Source organism: Cebidichthys violaceus, unplaced genomic scaffold (assembly GCF_023349555.1).
Source record: "Cebidichthys violaceus isolate CVI_PGR_0920_01 unplaced genomic scaffold, fCebVio1.0.p SCAF_82, whole genome shotgun sequence".
NCBI lineage: Eukaryota > Metazoa > Chordata > Actinopteri > Perciformes > Stichaeidae > Cebidichthys > Cebidichthys violaceus.
In genome coordinates, this window is record NW_027176967.1 from 483200 (window position 1) to 500029 (window position 16830).

At 40.4% G+C, this 16830-nt stretch overlaps 1 protein-coding gene across 1 annotated transcript in view; it reads right to left on the minus strand.

Annotated features, from left to right (window-relative positions):
* kcnq5b (potassium voltage-gated channel, KQT-like subfamily, member 5b) overlaps positions 1-16278 on the minus strand; it is a 180624-nt gene extending 164346 nt beyond the window's left edge. Inside the window, exon 1 of the mRNA XM_068702268.1 lies at positions 15890-16278. Within this exon, the coding sequence (XP_068558369.1) occupies positions 15890-16218 (329 nt within the window). The 5' untranslated portion in view covers positions 16219-16278. The remainder of the gene's footprint in view (positions 1-15889) is intronic.
* Between the last annotated feature and the right edge of the window lie 552 nt (positions 16279-16830).

Genomic DNA, 16830 nt, shown 5'->3' on the forward strand with positions numbered 1-16830 from the left:
GCAGAGGTGTCATAGAGACAGCACTTATCAGGGAACCTTTAAATTAAAAAGGACAATAAATTGAAAAAAAATATACAGACAGCAAAATTCCACCAAATGGAAATATTCCAGATGTCCAAAAATTCAACCTGACATATCAGGCATAACTTGGCATAATAAAGTTATTTTTGACAGCTGTTTTTTTATGTTTTTCTTTTTCTTTTGTAAGAGAGTGCAGGAATGAGTCCGAAAAGCCGGTAATGATTTAGCATCTTTGCACTTCCTGTTCTCTAGTCTCAAAGTCAATGAGTTTTAAAAAAATAGGTTTTAGGTTAGATGCCTGAAATAAGGTCTGCACTTCATACAAACTTAATAGATTTAAAAGTTTTGCTTTACGATATAAAATATGTCAGTAAATACAGTTCATGTGTCTTAAAAAAGGCAGGTGCTAACTAGATGCTAGATATGACGGCTTTTATCAATGTTTTCATACTTTTACATCTGAAGTTATACTAAATGTATACTTAATGTTATTATTCTCAATTGGTATCACTACACTCGTGTGGGACTATTTGATTTGTATAGTAGCGTATCCTCCTTGCATTTATTGCTGGTTCTTTCACCAACTTCGATCTACAGGTCCACCACATAATAGGAAAAGGGATTTGTTTGCCACTTGACTGTCACAAGTGGAAATGCACCAGTCAAACTGTCAGAGGAATATTCATTCCTCTGAAACAAATTCACCGGAGAAAATCCCGGCTTCAATGAGATAAGATCACACACACACACACACACACACACACACACACACACACACACACAACGCAATACCAAACATAATGGAATAGTATTAGACAGCTGGCAAAGGTAGTAATGAGAATACAGAGAAATACTGTACGTAGACATGCAGCTCGCTTACAGTAACATGATTTACTTTTACAATTTAAAGTGAGATTATATTGAAATGCCTGTGGTTTTGGGATATTTACAAAGTACACTAGTGCTTAATCTTGACAGGAAATTGGCAAGAGCTGAGGGTGTGCTAAACAATTGGCTGTGTCTTTAATGTCAATTTTCCGCAAAGGAGAAAATGGACAAAGCCACAAGAGCACATGCAAGCTGCGGAGAACAAATATGCAGAATTTATAGTTTCAGGATTAGATCTGAATACAAGTTATGAATAAAATCTCTCATTAAAATGTATTAAAATCTCCTATAAAACCAATAATGATGTTTGGTTTTCCATCTCCCTGAAAACTGCCAAGAGCAATAATTCTATTTCACAATCCTCACCACCACAGCCAGTCTAAAGTATAAATGACTTTGACAAATATTTTTCCAAAAACCACAGTAGCCATATGTAGAATCGAGCTCCAGTGGAGCAAGAGCATGACTTAATCCAGGGGTGTCAAACTCAAGGCCCGCGGGCCGGATCCGGCCCGCCACGTCATTTTATGTGGCCCGCAAATCCGCCAGCAAAAAAAAAAAAAAAAAAGTACAAATTTTCTTTCAAAAATAATAATAATTTAAAGTTACACTTCATAATATAAATATCCCCATAGTCGCAATTGTGAGATTAGAAAGTCGAAATTATGAGATAGAAAGTCGAAGTTATTAGATAGAAAGTCATAATTATGAGGTAGAAAGTCAAAATGATGAGATAGAAAGTCAAAATTATGAAATACTTAAACACAACAGTCATAGAAGCAGCTCTTTGGCTGTTACTCTACATTTGACATGGAAAGAGATTGTGAGTACATTGAAGACTACTTTACACGTGGCTTTACAACAGATGAAATACTTCACGCGGGATTGTGCAAACGCACCCTTGAAAGGATTTTAAGCTTTGAACAAAGCTATTGTAAAAACTTGTGTTTGATATGTCTTTACTATTTTCTTTAAAAGTTTGATAGAGTAAATAAATATATTTTTACATTTATATAACTGCATGTACAATATGTTTACACTTGAATAAACAATAATCAAATGCAGAGACAGTTATTTAACAATATCTTAGGAGTAGTTACATTTACAGTCTTACAGTTACAACCGGCCCTTTGAGGGTAACCGTAATGCTGATGTGGCCCAGAGTGAAAATGAGTTTGACACCCCTGACTTAATCGCTGTGACAAAACAGTCTGATGGAGATTCCAACAGAGAGCTGAAACCCAGAGAATTTAATCAATGATGAACTATCAATATTAAAGTACAGCTCATACTCCTAATTAGGAAATATCTTAGAAAAAAAATGATTTTGGGGAGAACATGTCTGGAAAAGTGTTTCGTCCAAAGCTTCTCAGTTTACAACAAACCTTTACAAAGAACACACTAAGGCGATTTGTTCCTCTGTCAACACACCTTTCGAAATGCTTCATCGATGATATGTGATCAGGCTACTGTACGCCATACTAGTCTTTTCTCTCTGCAGTCAAGCTAGCCTATTAAAAGTCCAGGTGGGTAACATGACCCATGTGGTGCAGTCATTTCAGCCACTCTGTTATTCCAACAAGCAGCTGTTCTGTGTTCCTGCTCAGCTTGATTCCCAAAATCTAACCCTCCCTCCCATCCCTCCCCCCTGACACACGAGCTGCCATGCTGTGGGGTCAAGCTTATTTTGCAAAGACAAACACTTATGAGTTGATTTGTCGAGCAACAGGCAGCCATGACTTGGCAAACAAAAGCAATGGGCAGCAGATCAAAGTCAATTTAACAGACTTATGTTGGGATAGTAACTGACATTCAAGCTGCTGTCTGGGATTCATCGTGAATTATGGCCTGGATACAAGCTTTCTGCACGCACAGTTTGTAACAAAGTCAACATCGGTTATGCTGGATTTAGAGTGGACATGATTTGACCCTGGCTTTCAGAACATCAAGTACGGCGCAGTTGAGATATTGTATCGTCTGTAAAAATACTAATGTTGAAAGAAACACAGTACACACTGACAGATTGCCATGCTCCCACTGTTCTTTCCATCATACACACACACACACACACACACACACACACACACACACACACACACACACACACACACACACACACACTTCTTTATACCCTTCAAAACAGCAACTGTCTCTAATACTAGAACACAAATACACACACTCGTCACACTGGCCACTCTTAAGCTTTGATCAAGAGGTGAGAATAACAAGTATCATTTTACCATGAGGTACAAGAATAATATGTCCTGGTGATAAATGAAGCATATCACAATTGTGCAAATGATTAGAGGCATTACAAGAAGTTCAGTCATCAGACAATCCTGGGTAAAGGCCATTTTCATTTCCTTTATGAAACCCAGAGTAGCTTCACACTTAAAGCTTCACTTGATATGTATTGCAATTAAAGAATATCACTTGATATGTATTGCAATTAAATAATAGTTTGACAGTTTGGGAAATACTCTTATTCGCCTTCTTGCCAAGAATTAGATTGATACCACTCTCATAACTGTATGAACTACAGGCCACAACGCCACAACGCCAAACATATCATATACTTGACTTCCCATGCTGTGCTCAAAAGTTTGAAGAAAGCATATACAGAGAGAAACAGCTAGCCATGGCTCCTTCCAAACATAAGAAAATGTGACTGGCATTTTGGCATTTCAGTTTTTGAATGAAAGGGGGATGAATAGCGCCTCAAAGTTAGGCTACATTTTTTCCAGCGAAAACTGGCATCACCCCTCGAGATGTCTGAATGAAAATAGGATATATGCATACCCACGAGTCTCCTGAGCTCACAAGTTATTTTGCATGCAGTATAAATGTGTTATTTTAAATTATAAAAATAGTGTATTTTAATATTTTTGCACATTGGTGACCCTAAACAGTCTTGGAAGTGCAGAAATTGGGTATGACTGGGAAGCTCAATTGTATTTATGTACGGTGATGTTAGTTCCCAAAGAAGCAATTTTATTGTAGTGAGACAATTTTTTAAAACGTGACGTCACTGTATAAAATACCTGTTGTGACCTCTAGGATAATCACTGAAACTTCATAAGCACCAAACTAGAGACCTTGGACATTCAGAGGATATATGGCTTTCCAAGGTATATTGACAATAAGGGGGTTTCTGAGAAGTTGCCAGAACAGAAGTGCTCGCCATCCAATCGGGAAAAATGCAATTCTTACAGAAATCCTAAAATGGCAGACAGTGAGGAAATATAACTTTATATAATTAGCAAGCTGAAGACCCACATTAATGTTCTTCTTTGTCACAGAAGTTTGCCTGTGTTTGGAGTAATTATCCTCATTATTTCAGGGACCATCTTCTCAATGGCACATTCAATTATTTTGCATTTTCTGATGCACCTGTAATATGGGCCTGGATGATTTTAGCCTTAATGCAGCTCTTTTGTTCATCTCATATTGTGATGGAAACTCATTGCAGCTATAAAGGAGCTCTGGTGATATATGTTGAGCTAACCGTCATTCTAATATTAGCCACCATTGTGATGTTTGTGTATGGGATTAATTTCACTCGAGAGTTTAAGTCCTTTTACAATAGATGCTGACATTATGTGTACTCATCATATTTCAAATATAACATACATACAATAGCATTAAGAAAGGCAGAGTTGCTGCAGCTGTAGGAGCTGACATAACACTATGGAAACACGTTGCGCGCACACACACACACACACACACACACACACACACACACACACACACACACACACACACACACACACACACACACACACACACACACACAGCCAGAGGCCTTCAAAAAAGTTTTAAAAAGTGGAGGCACATGAAGACTTCTTCATGTCAGCAGCATGTGCACTCCTTCAGCCCCCAACCCCCCTCCTGAAATAAAAAACCCACATGCACACAACACTCTGTATCTAGATGACAGAAGACTTTGCCAGAGGTGATCTCGGGGCCAAACTCACCACTAATATGTTCTGACAAGTGAGCTAAAAGAAAGTGCTAACAGAAAAATGTAATGGTTAAAACCATCCATACCTCAGCACTTTAACCTCAGTCCTGTAAACCCAGCTGACCATTTTCCAGTTTCCATTGTTGTAAGACAAATAAGAAATTACATTGGCCGGGTCGTGTATGTGGGACTGTAAGCCTTGGCATAGTTCTGTAGACTCTCACTGGTTCAATACGCCTGGGGGAGGGGGCAATACTATGGGAAAAAATTGTAGTTGACCAGAAAATATGGCTTCCTCTCACATAATTCAGACTCAGAAATGAGTTGACCCCTGACGCTTGTAACTTTGAGTCATAAAACATTAACCTGGCTATGGCAAAATCCCAGAAGATCACAAAATGACTAATTTCATGAAATTAAAATAAATGATAACGCTTTAAAAGGGTATTTTGACAAGACCGTTTGAGACCCGAGTACTCTGCATTACCTGGTGATCTCGAAAAACACATACTGTACTGCATTATCCAAGCTGGCTGTTGGTTTTGGAGTTGAGTGAGGTTGCCCTTCACGGAGGTTCCCACACTGAGCTTTTTATGTTCCCAAACAGAGGGGCTGTGTAGCTCACTGCTACATTGGGTAACGGGGATAGGACTGATATTAATTTATTTTTCTGGATGTCTGAACTTCAACATGAAGTTTTTTTTATGTCATAACATGTAGTGCAAACAAGCCTTTCACAAATCTCGTTGTCACACAGTGGAGAAAAAGCCCATTTTGATGGGCATTTGGGATTAAATTCAATATTGGGAAACAGCTAAAGATTTCTCAAAAAACTGCTGTAATGCAACAGGAAACAGGAAGCAATGACAGCATTGCAGGCAGACAGAAACCAGAAAAAGGTTCAACTGTCTTAACGTCCCCCTTTTCGCTGTCATTCATTGTTTGTCTGCCTCCATTTTCCTTTACCCTTCTTATTTTCGCTTCTTCCTAGCGTGGAGACACACAGGTCTTTAACAGAAGACATTGTGACATGTCATAATAGGAAAAGCACCAGTGTATTAAATAATAATATGTATAACTGCTTACTGGAATAGCTTATGGGACACTTAATGGTACTGAGCCATCGTTAATGTCATCAATTTCTTCTGAGCTTTTTGTACAATGATGTGACAAAATTCCTGCCATAAAAAATGTCTATTACGCACTGTGTTGTGGGGGCGGTGAGTTGGGGTCAGCAGTGCTATCCAGCTGCAGTGGTGCCCCTGTGGGTAAGACAGGGAGGTCAAAAGGCCTCTGGCATGTCACCAACTACACTGCAGCGTTACCAGGCTTGTGCCAAGCAGAGTGCCTTGGAGCAATGCCCGGACCTGTATCCCCCTGATGTGCTGCCATGCCACCCCCTACCCCCACCCCGGTAAGGGCCAATATTCAGCATGCATGCTCACCCTGGCTGTGACTGTAGATGGTGGTAAATCCTTTGTCCTTGCATGGAACCCCCTACCCTTTCACATTATCACTACTGTAGTGTGCAGCCTACGTCACACTAGAACAAGCCACAATGGTGCTATTTTTTAACCAAGAGTACCTTTTGATACTGTGGGTCTTTTATTGTTAGCTGCAATATCAGATTAATTTGTGTAGTCTTTACAATTTGGTGATATATGTGTTTCATTGAGTTTTATTCTATGCAAATTAGACACAGGAAATAAAAGTGGAAATGGTCACATTTTGCTAACTAAGTTCACTCCATCCTGGAGAATAACTCAAATCACAGAAAGTTGAAACCCAGAAACACACGCAATGTTAAATTAAAAGACCTGAAGACCTACATTAGGTATCAGATTGGGGCGGTAAGGGGTGTCCAGGGGTAGCTGTGTTGTTCCCAGAGGGACATGACATGCCCATGGACCCATGAACATTAAACTGGTTGCTGCATGTCTAAATATAGTATAGTAGCAGTGGCTAGGGCATGGCTTGTATCAGCCATAATGAACTGCTTGCCACGATGAAACAGCAGTGACAGCATGGCCAGTAGGGCCGGCACCATCAGTGGATGACAGATACACACAAAGGCAGGAGCGCTCTCTGTTTTATTTGATCAATTTCTTATTGTAACACTCACAAAACATCTTTTTTCCCTAGTGTTTAGCAGTCTCAAGATGGCAGCATCAATTGTTATAGTAACATGAAAGCACTCAAAACGTAATATTCTACTTCAGGATTTCTCAGACGCTTTGAGGGATTGCTGCTGTTGCTTGTACAAAAACATATTAGGAGGCTGGCTGGTTGTGTAGGTGCGAGTTTTACTTGGGGGTCTTCTGAAGCACCTCAGCGATCATCAGATAAACCCAGTTATTTGGCCTCAATCTGCCTGTGTCACAATCCATATCAGATGAACTATAACACTCAGATCTCCAAATTAGTCAAGCGGCCTAACTCCCTCTGTATCTCTTCCCTCCAGGCAAGCATCTGCCAGCACATTCATGATTAAGGCTCAGACACGAGGAAAGACTAAAACAACAATAGAAAAAGGCTGCGAAGAGAGGTTAGAGCGCACATTTTGCTACTCTCTTTGTTTTACAGACTGGCTTCTGCCACAGTGCTAACATAAGCACAGCAAACAAGCAGCACTGTCTGCACAGGCCACAGGGGGGGAGAGATGAAGGGACAATAAGAGGGAAGAGGTGATAAAGACTGCAGAGATGTACGTTTAACACCACTCACAGCTGATGGTGTAGGTCATTCTGATGCCTCTACAATTCTGTGATGAAACTTTTCTTGGGAGAGAAAGAAGACTCGATGAGAGGACTGCCAAAAATGATGTGAAATATCTGGAGGAGGCATCGCAAATTGTATGATTGGATGAGATGCAAACTGTAAAATGACTTGCTGGGACCATCAGCCACAAAACCTTCATATTAGGCAGTGAGAGTTAAAAGGGCAGCCAGCCAGGTGGAAAAAAAACCTCACCTACGATTGCAGCTTCAGTGTGCATTTTTGCACAAAGTACAAGTGAATAAACTCCTTGCCAGCTCGCTGTGGGAGGCGCTGAAGCGCAGCAGTCCGTCAAAGGAGGTAAACAGGTGCTGTTTAGCTAAATTATGTTTCTCTTAGCTGAAGCACAATGCCCAGAATGCATGTGAATAGGCTTGTGCTGTACCAAGGTCTTGTCTTTGTGTTTACAGAAAGAACATCTTTGAAAGCAGAGTGAGGGGAACTCCCTGGGGAACAGAGCAAGGGGAACTCCCTCTGAGTAAACTGAGTAAAGCCCTACAGCAGGCGAGCCTAATAAGCTGTGACTGTCCTCTGATTGGATTCAAACTTGCAAAGTGATTTGCATATACATACATACATCCATACAATACATGCATGTGATTGGTTGCTTACATCACACTTACATCACATTGTTCATGTTCCAAATAATGAAAATAATTGCGATCAAGAAGACCTGTTGTGAGTTATTTGTTTTGATTGAGCTGAAGAGTAAGTAAGGAACCATATTAAAAGTGATGTGGCAGTAAGACCACTGGATGTAAAGGATTAAATATTGTAGAAACAGAGAATTTCATCTGTACACACTGATCCTACTGACATGTATTGATATTACTTATTGCTCTGTGCCATAGGGCTCCATTGTTGTCCAAAACTAATAAAAACAAATCAATGATCTGTTAATGAGGATGACATGTTCCTTTGTTACGATGACTCCCTCAAACATCATCCTGCTGCCAGAAATATTTGTTGAAACACCAAATGGATATTATTCCACAGCTGAAAATAGTTCCCAATAAATTCACTATTTCACAATCTACAGTGCCAGAAAAATGCATGGGAGAGTCAGAGGAAATACTTGCCTAAGATATGTGCCATGGTCAAACATAGGGCTGGGAATCTCTAGGCACCTCACAATTCAATTCCGATTCAGAGGGCTACGATGCGATTATAAATCTCTATTATTAGTAACTAATAGAAGATATGTGTAAACCAGAGGGTTACATTTACAAGCATAGCGAATAGAACCAACAAGAAAATTAATAAAATTGGACCTGTAGCAGCTTCCTCGTAGTAAAAACCCAGACTTCAGCATGTTCTGAGTCATGTGACATAACAAGCTGCCCTTATTCACAAATAAATAATATAGACTTCTCTTCAAACAAATCATCCTGTTATAGGTAATGAGCATTCAGCTCTTAAACAAAAACAACGCTTTCTGAAATATGTGGAAAAATATATACAGTGATTAACTGCAGTTACGGTGACACAAAATTCTGTGGCAATGGATGTCACGCATATTGTGTTACAGAGAATTGAGTTTTAATTTTCCGATAATTGAGTTTTAAATTTCCGATTATTGAGTCATAATTGTTCATGAGAGGAACGCGATGCATCTAAACCCCCCCCCCCCCCCCCCAGTCAAACATGACAGTTTCTTATCGTACTGTAGTGACATGAGTGGGAACCAACTGAAATGCAGGAATTTCATCTCTAAAAATTGTGGTATGCTGAAAATTAGTAGTGTAAAATATACAGCTAAGGGAATAACATATGGAAACCACAATAATTTAAGACATGCCCAAACACATATTGACATCAGCATCACATAACCACAACTCAATGCATACACTACCATTGAAAAGTTACATTAAAACTGACAAATACTGTCCTTCCACATCTGAATCAGACTTTCACTTCCTTTCATCAAGCTCTCACTGACGCATATGCAACGCCCATGACCATCTTGACACAGCTTCTGCTGGTCACCCTTTCACTGACACAGTGTTAAGCAACCACCATTTGGACAAAGACATCACACCTCTGCTTTATGTCTTTAATGTGCTGATCAAACCAGCCAGTTTCTCTTCGAAACATGTACTGAAGTAAACTCTGGCTGTTCATAAGAAGCTTCTCTTTTCTTTGAGTCACACTCTCAAAAGACGAAAGTATGAGCCCCGACTGTGTGCTGACACAAAACCCCCTTATGTTTCACACAGGTTAAGAACATCGCTAGATGAATGGAAAATAGGCATAGACACCAGCACCTGCAGAGAGGGCTTTCTAAATTTAGTACTGAGACTTCTACCACACCAGAGAGCATAAGCTTCTCACAGAGATAATGAAGACAGGGTTTACAATGAAAACAGATATTTTCAAGTGACAGAATGTCAATGGCTGTGAACGATAGTTCAAAATATAATACATAACAGCACTGAGATTCCAAGCAGCGTCATTAGTCATTCAGATGTCTACTGAACATTTTATTGTGTCTGTTGGCTTCAAATACCCAACAATGTCTACCAAACAGCTTTTAGGACGTGCCAGCATCCTTTACTGCAGCCTATAAATTCAAGTATTTCTAACAATAAAGCGACTGATAGTCATTTAACAAGTGAGAGCAGCGAGTTCATGTCACCACTCCGGTAGTTCAGCGTGCCAGTTCAGAAACCTGAGGTGAAGGAACACCTTTTCCCCCCACATTTGCCTGCCCCCAAACATACTTGCAAGGATAAGAGCTTGTTAATCCAGAGGTGAGATGAATGGCAGCACTGTGTATGTGTGTGTGCAGGCAGGAAGGAGGGCAGGCTGGGACCCAGGCACAACTCAATCAGCACAAAGACTGGCTCAGTCCTGCTGCTGTCACACACATTGAGAAAGGATAAAAATATACATGTTTGCCATAGCGATACAGTATATAGGAAAATGCAACGGCAGAGACACGTGAGCAAGATATTTGCATTTATTTAACTATCAATGAATAGAATAAATGGTTACAGGGTCAAATGGGGCGGCAGTATCTCTGTCGTCCTTCTTAAATGGTAACATTGCATTTCCTGCTGGCTTGTATTTTGAAAAATCAAATAACCATACAGCTACTATACACGTCAAAGTTGACCCTGATGTTGTAAATCATTTGTGTTACAATTTTCAAGAAGTAATTTCACCTGGAGGCATTTGTGTTAGAAAGGCAAACACAGTTGAAGGTTAAATAGCTCTTTGAGCATCAAAGCCAATGAGGATATGCTGTGTGGGCATGTCAAACAGAGGATGCTAACTGGATGCTGCGAGGGCAAGCTTGTAAGCGTATTTGCTCCTCTGACCTGTTCCTAATGTGTCGGCTCAGGCAAGGCAGATAAGAAAGGAAAAGAGCTTTTTTTTATTGCCTCCTGAAAGCAGTGGATGGTGAAATTGAACTTCTTCTATCCAAAATGGCACTTCAGCTGTCCAGGAAGAACAGCTTGGCCAATTTAGTATCATTCACCACCTGAGGAATAAATCATATTGCATTTTCACCACATGAAGACTTTTATCACAGAAGCTTTGATTAAGTGATTTATGAGATTACATTACATTACAGTCATTTAGCAGACGCTTTTATCCAAAGCGACTTACAATTCAGTATTTATCTATACACGGTAGGCACAGCTACGGGAGCAATATTGGGGTTAAGTGTCTTGCTCAAGGACACATTGACATGCGACTAGCGGATCCTCTGATTGAAGGACGGCCCTGCTCTCCACTTAGCCACGGTCACCCCACAGATACAGTTGATAAAAAAGGATGATGGACATGGAGGTATAAAAAAGGATTATATTTGAGGATTATTAAATGTGTCCCGCCATAAACCGCTTTTTTAGAGTACTGTCCCTAGACAATGACATATTCAAAGTGTATTCTACACAAAATGACACTCCAGAATATAATGATCATATTCTCACGTTATGTACCAGCACTGAATCCAAAGTTATGTGTGCTTAAAATATCAGCTGATACTGGCCTGCCATGTGCCGTATATTGGATTTAACTCTACCCATATTGATGAGAATAAAAATACATTTGGGCAATTTAAAAAACATGGAAACATACACCTGTGGTAAAAGCATACATATCACATAAATGGAATCAATACATGTTGGCAAGAAATATGGACAAGCATTGGTTTTCATATGGATTACAATGATAGTTTACTCCATATGAAAACCTCCATATGAAATGCTTGTCACTTTTTTGGGGGCAGGGAAACAAGATGTAAACACAACAGAAATATATTATCATCTCTAGAGTTGATATGACAAATGAGTTAGCAAAAAGTTGCCTATTTACAGGTTAATTTGGAGTTGTGTTTCTGTCCATGTAACAAATCCAATATTCACTCTCTTTTTAGCTCTGTTTTGGTCTTCTCCAGCTCACGTGAAAAAAACATTCTCTTTAGCTGCTAAATAATCCCCTATGTTCACCAGCTAATCACAAACTTGATCTGGGTACTGTGGGATAACCATAACACTTTCAGCTCATTGTTTAGCTGTCTGGGCCACAACTTTACAGGTTTGGTCCACTACCATTACTCTCATAGCATTGTTTTTAGCTTCAAAAAGCATCCGTTTTGTCATCGAAAAAGCTGTAAAAACTGCCAACTCAGCACAAACACATTTTGCAACTAGCAGGTTAACATCGTGGAGCATTTAGCGCCTAAAGAGCCAGATATTTCCCTCAGGAGTTGGTAGAGACTAAAAAAAACTGAGCTAAGAGAGGGTGAATATTGGGTTCACATTCCTAAGGTGGATACACACAGGACCCAAGGTTTGACATATCAACCTAAAAGGTGATCGATTATATGCCAATACTGTTTTCACAACTGGTTTCTGCTGCCATTAAGTGGCCAAAAAACTAAAAACTCATTGCAGTTTTAAAGATCTTTTACTTATATTTGTATTCTGATTCTAGCTTGTATACTAAAGACTGAACTATATAGCAAAGAAACATACAGGTTTCTTCTTTATTATGCAGCTCCCTGCAGTGACAACCACTTCACTGTAATCCTCATTTTCATGCACCCTGAAGATAAAAGGTATAGGAGTGTGCTCCATGGAAAGCAAACACATATTAGCTCTAATTTATGCAAGACACGTAAAAGGTACAAAAACAGTTAGTACAGCAGCAGACTACATTATGTTCTAAAAACCTTGGTGGTGTAACAATAAATCAATGCATACATACGTTTTTTAATGTTCAGAAATCACAGAACTACTGTACTTTTAATTGCACTGTATTAAGTTTATCTCACTAACTGCCAGCCTATTTCCAATGGTAAAATTCTGAAAACGTCACGGTAGTCGTTTTTCTAGTCAGAATTGAAACTGTACCAGCTATACACACTGTTTGTGAGAGGGGGGAAATATTCAAATAATTATCAAATAGTATTTTTGCTTAAAATGCACATCCCTAGTCCTCAAGGATTTTCTAGTGCCAGGGAACAGCCAGTCAGGGACTGCAGTTAACTTTTCAATCAGGAAAAAAAAAGAAGGAGAAAAACAAACAAGGCAACCTAAAGGCAGCACATCTATTTTCAAATTAGTAGGTTTTTAAACACATTTAAACTACCTGTGTAGGTTAAAAACCTCCCCTTGGGCCCTGAAGAGATAAGGCTTGCCCTGTGGGGTATAATTCCAGTACATTTCAACTTGTTACTTTGTGCAAACTGGCTGCTAAACAGCAGTTATTGAGTAAAATAATAATATATGAGTACATAACTCTGGTTAAAAGAAACATTGATAAATTAGATTTTTTTTTTTATAGCAGTAATTCAATTAAATTTATTTTGTATAGCCCAAAATCACAAGTTAGCCTCAGAGGGCTTTACAAGAAATTGAGAAATTGGAAATTGAAACCGCAACTACAGTAGCTTTTATATCAGCTGGCCATGGAAATCATCGTATTCTGTAGCTGCAAACAATGACACTGAGGCTCTCAGCTGCAACAATTGTCATATCAGCAGACCAGTAAAACTTTCAAGACCACTGACCACAGCAGCATTCATCACAGGAGAGAGAGCAAAAGCCCGAGTGGGAGTTCAGTACCTCCATTGCTCCAGTTCAAGCTTGCTGCCACAGGAATAGAAGACAAATCATTCACCAAATTGCCAGCCACCCAACCGTGAATTCCTAACGTTCATGAACACTCATGTGAAGAAAAAATGAGTGCAAGTCTGAGGATGCTTGTGGGTGTAGTGAGTCAACACTTTCATAAGATATGTAAATTAGCATTTTTGACTCAACATTTAAGCAAAAGTGTAGACCAAAGTGGAGCTCCAATGGTGTCTCTTCTAAATGATGGCCCTAATAACAGAGGATAAGGGAGGTTATCATTGAACTGGTTGACCCCCATTGACATCATTGCAAATCCTCTTTGCCTCATAAATGACTGGAACTGAATTGATGTCCGAAACACTTTTCACACCCCAATAAATGTAATAATTTAATTTAGTCCAGTTCCTGAGCTTTGGAGAGACTTGTTGGAGTTGATGCCCAGTCACACATTCCACATACAGCATTTAAAAACAGCTCAATGTTGTGGTAAGATCAATTGGAATTACTGCAATCAGTGGATTCACTCACAAGAGTTGAATAAATATGTCCATATCTCTGTGTGGAATTCAACTTAGTAAAACTTTGACTTAGCCCTGTTGACCAATAGCCCTGAGTCACCCTAAGCTCTTGACCTTAGTCGGCACTGTTAAGACAGGTAACGCAGAGCCGGAGAGTCTAGATTGAAGGATGCTATTGCAGCCTAATTGCTTTGTTGTGCCATCCACTTTTATGTAACACTAAGCCTGCTCTGTTGGAGTATTAACTGCTCCATTAAAGAGACCGTTTTTAGACAGTTGTTAGACAGTCAATGGTCCAAATAAGTCTAAATAAACATATTGTCCCCCTTAAAAAAACATTATTTTGAATAGGTATCGAATAAAAAAGATCTACAATCCTGAGAGTTAAATGCCAGAGGGAGTAGACAGTGCAGGGAAAATAAAAAGAAGCTCAGACCAGCGCTAGCTTTTTCTTGACTTGCTTGTGTGTTTAGCCATTAGCTTGCCGGCTACTGTAGTTAGTAGTCCTTACATCACTAACCTTCCAGCACTTCCACTTTTCACTATTCATTTGGCTGTACCACTGTGACTGTGTCTATAGTCTGAATCTGCCTGTAAAGAGCTGCACATTTTCAAACGGTGGTAAAAGTGAATTACAGTAGCACACGTATCAGGCACACACACTTCATTTTATACAAGCTGCTTCTTCAACGATGCTTTAAATATCCAGTCATCAGTTTCATGAGCTGCATGGATTAAGTGCAGTAGCTCAAGCAGCACACCATCACTCTTTCCAAGCACTCCTCCTGGTGCACAGACACACACATAAACCCACACACCAAAAAAGATAGTGCTCTAGTCTACAGGCGCCATGTGTTTCAACTTCCTTCCTCTCAGAGACAGTCATGATGCCACAAACACAAGTTGCACACGGGAAATCAAATGCAGCTGCAAAAATGATGGAGAGCAGACAGAAGGCTGAAAATGTTCCTGATTCTTGAACTTCAGGAGCCAACAGACCCTGAGTTTAGTTTTTTTAGTGTTAGATGTGAAAGTTGCTTTATATATGCAGAAGCCAATGAAGAAGACGCCAGTCTTTGATGTTTACTACAACATATTCATATTGTAGTGAAACTGCAATTGTACTAACCCCAGAGTTGAGTATGATCAATTAAATGTAAGATCCACTGCAAAAACAAAGATTCCTGTACAGTCATCAAGGGACATGATGTACAGTTCAGATATCTTTGCATCACTGCACATGGATTTCAATGAGTTCATTCAAACAGCACAGAGGGGATTTTCTATGCAAGCTGTGAAACCCCCTGTGGTGAAGAGGTGACCATCCAGTAACATAGGCCTATATTGTTCAAGATGAGCTGTACATTCATGACACCTACCGTTTTATCACGTGTCACATGTCGACCATCATGTCGGTCACAAAAGTGACAAAGGGATGTGTAAAAACATGTGTGAAACAAAATTCACGCAGCGATCTATTCCTGTTAGATAAAGCCAGGTTGCATTCTGCATTTGCGTCATTTTCAGTGTTTCCGTGCGAAAAAAGTTCCTGCAGAGTGGGTGGAACAACATCAACAGGTGTGCGACTCCAGAGCTTAACAACAGACTACCCGACATGCAAATGATGAAGATAAACTTACACAAAGGCATGGTAGATGAACGCCCAGGCTCTCGGTCTCTCCAGCACGTTGTACAGGTAGTTTTGGAGCCGCCGGTAGTGCACGTTTCTCCGGCCGCTCTGCGCGCTGTATATGAGCGGCTTCCCCAGGAGGCTCAGCCGGGCTCCCTGCTTCCCCCTCAGACTCTCCGACCCGGTAGCACCTGCTGACAGCAAACCGTCTCCCGCGTTGTTCATCATCTTTCGTCCGGACTCAACATCTTTCAAGCCGTAGCCATCGGTACGGTGCCCCGGCGATGTCCTCATCCAGAGCCCGGTGCCGCCTTCGTCTCCGCTGTGGTTGCGGGGCATGGCATCACCAAAGCGGGCATCAAGTGCGTGGAGGTCTTTTCAAGCATGCGTGTGGTGGGAGCTGTGCCCTGGGCTAACAATACCTTCCACGTGCGCGGCGCAGTCGAATAGGCGCTGGGAGTGAAACCGTTGTCAGAGCAAGGCACTCTGTTTACCGTCACACTTTGACCGCCCTCTTTCCTCTTGCATCAACCTCTTCTTCATTCACACCACCACCACCACCACCGCCGCGCGTAAAGCTATCCACGTGCATGTCCTGTGCACGGTGCAGCAATGTGACAAAATAACAAGTGGTTGTTACAGTTTGAGTCCGGCGGAGCTGGAAGGAAGATATATTTTAGCTCTCCTCTTCCAGTGCGCTTTATCGCCTGTTGCTTCAATACAAAGCTGCGCGTCCGCGGCAGAAGCACATCAGTGCAGGCGAAGATAAAGAGTTTGATTTTATCTCACCTTCACATTACTTAAGAATAAATCGTTTCTTATGTGGTGGTGTTGCGCCAAGCAGAAATGCAAATGGAAACGTCACTGTGTAAGTGAATTTCCCGAAAAAGTTCCAAATTACACCACGTTTCTGAAAAGCCTATCAAGTGACATGGATTCTGATGGTTTTTC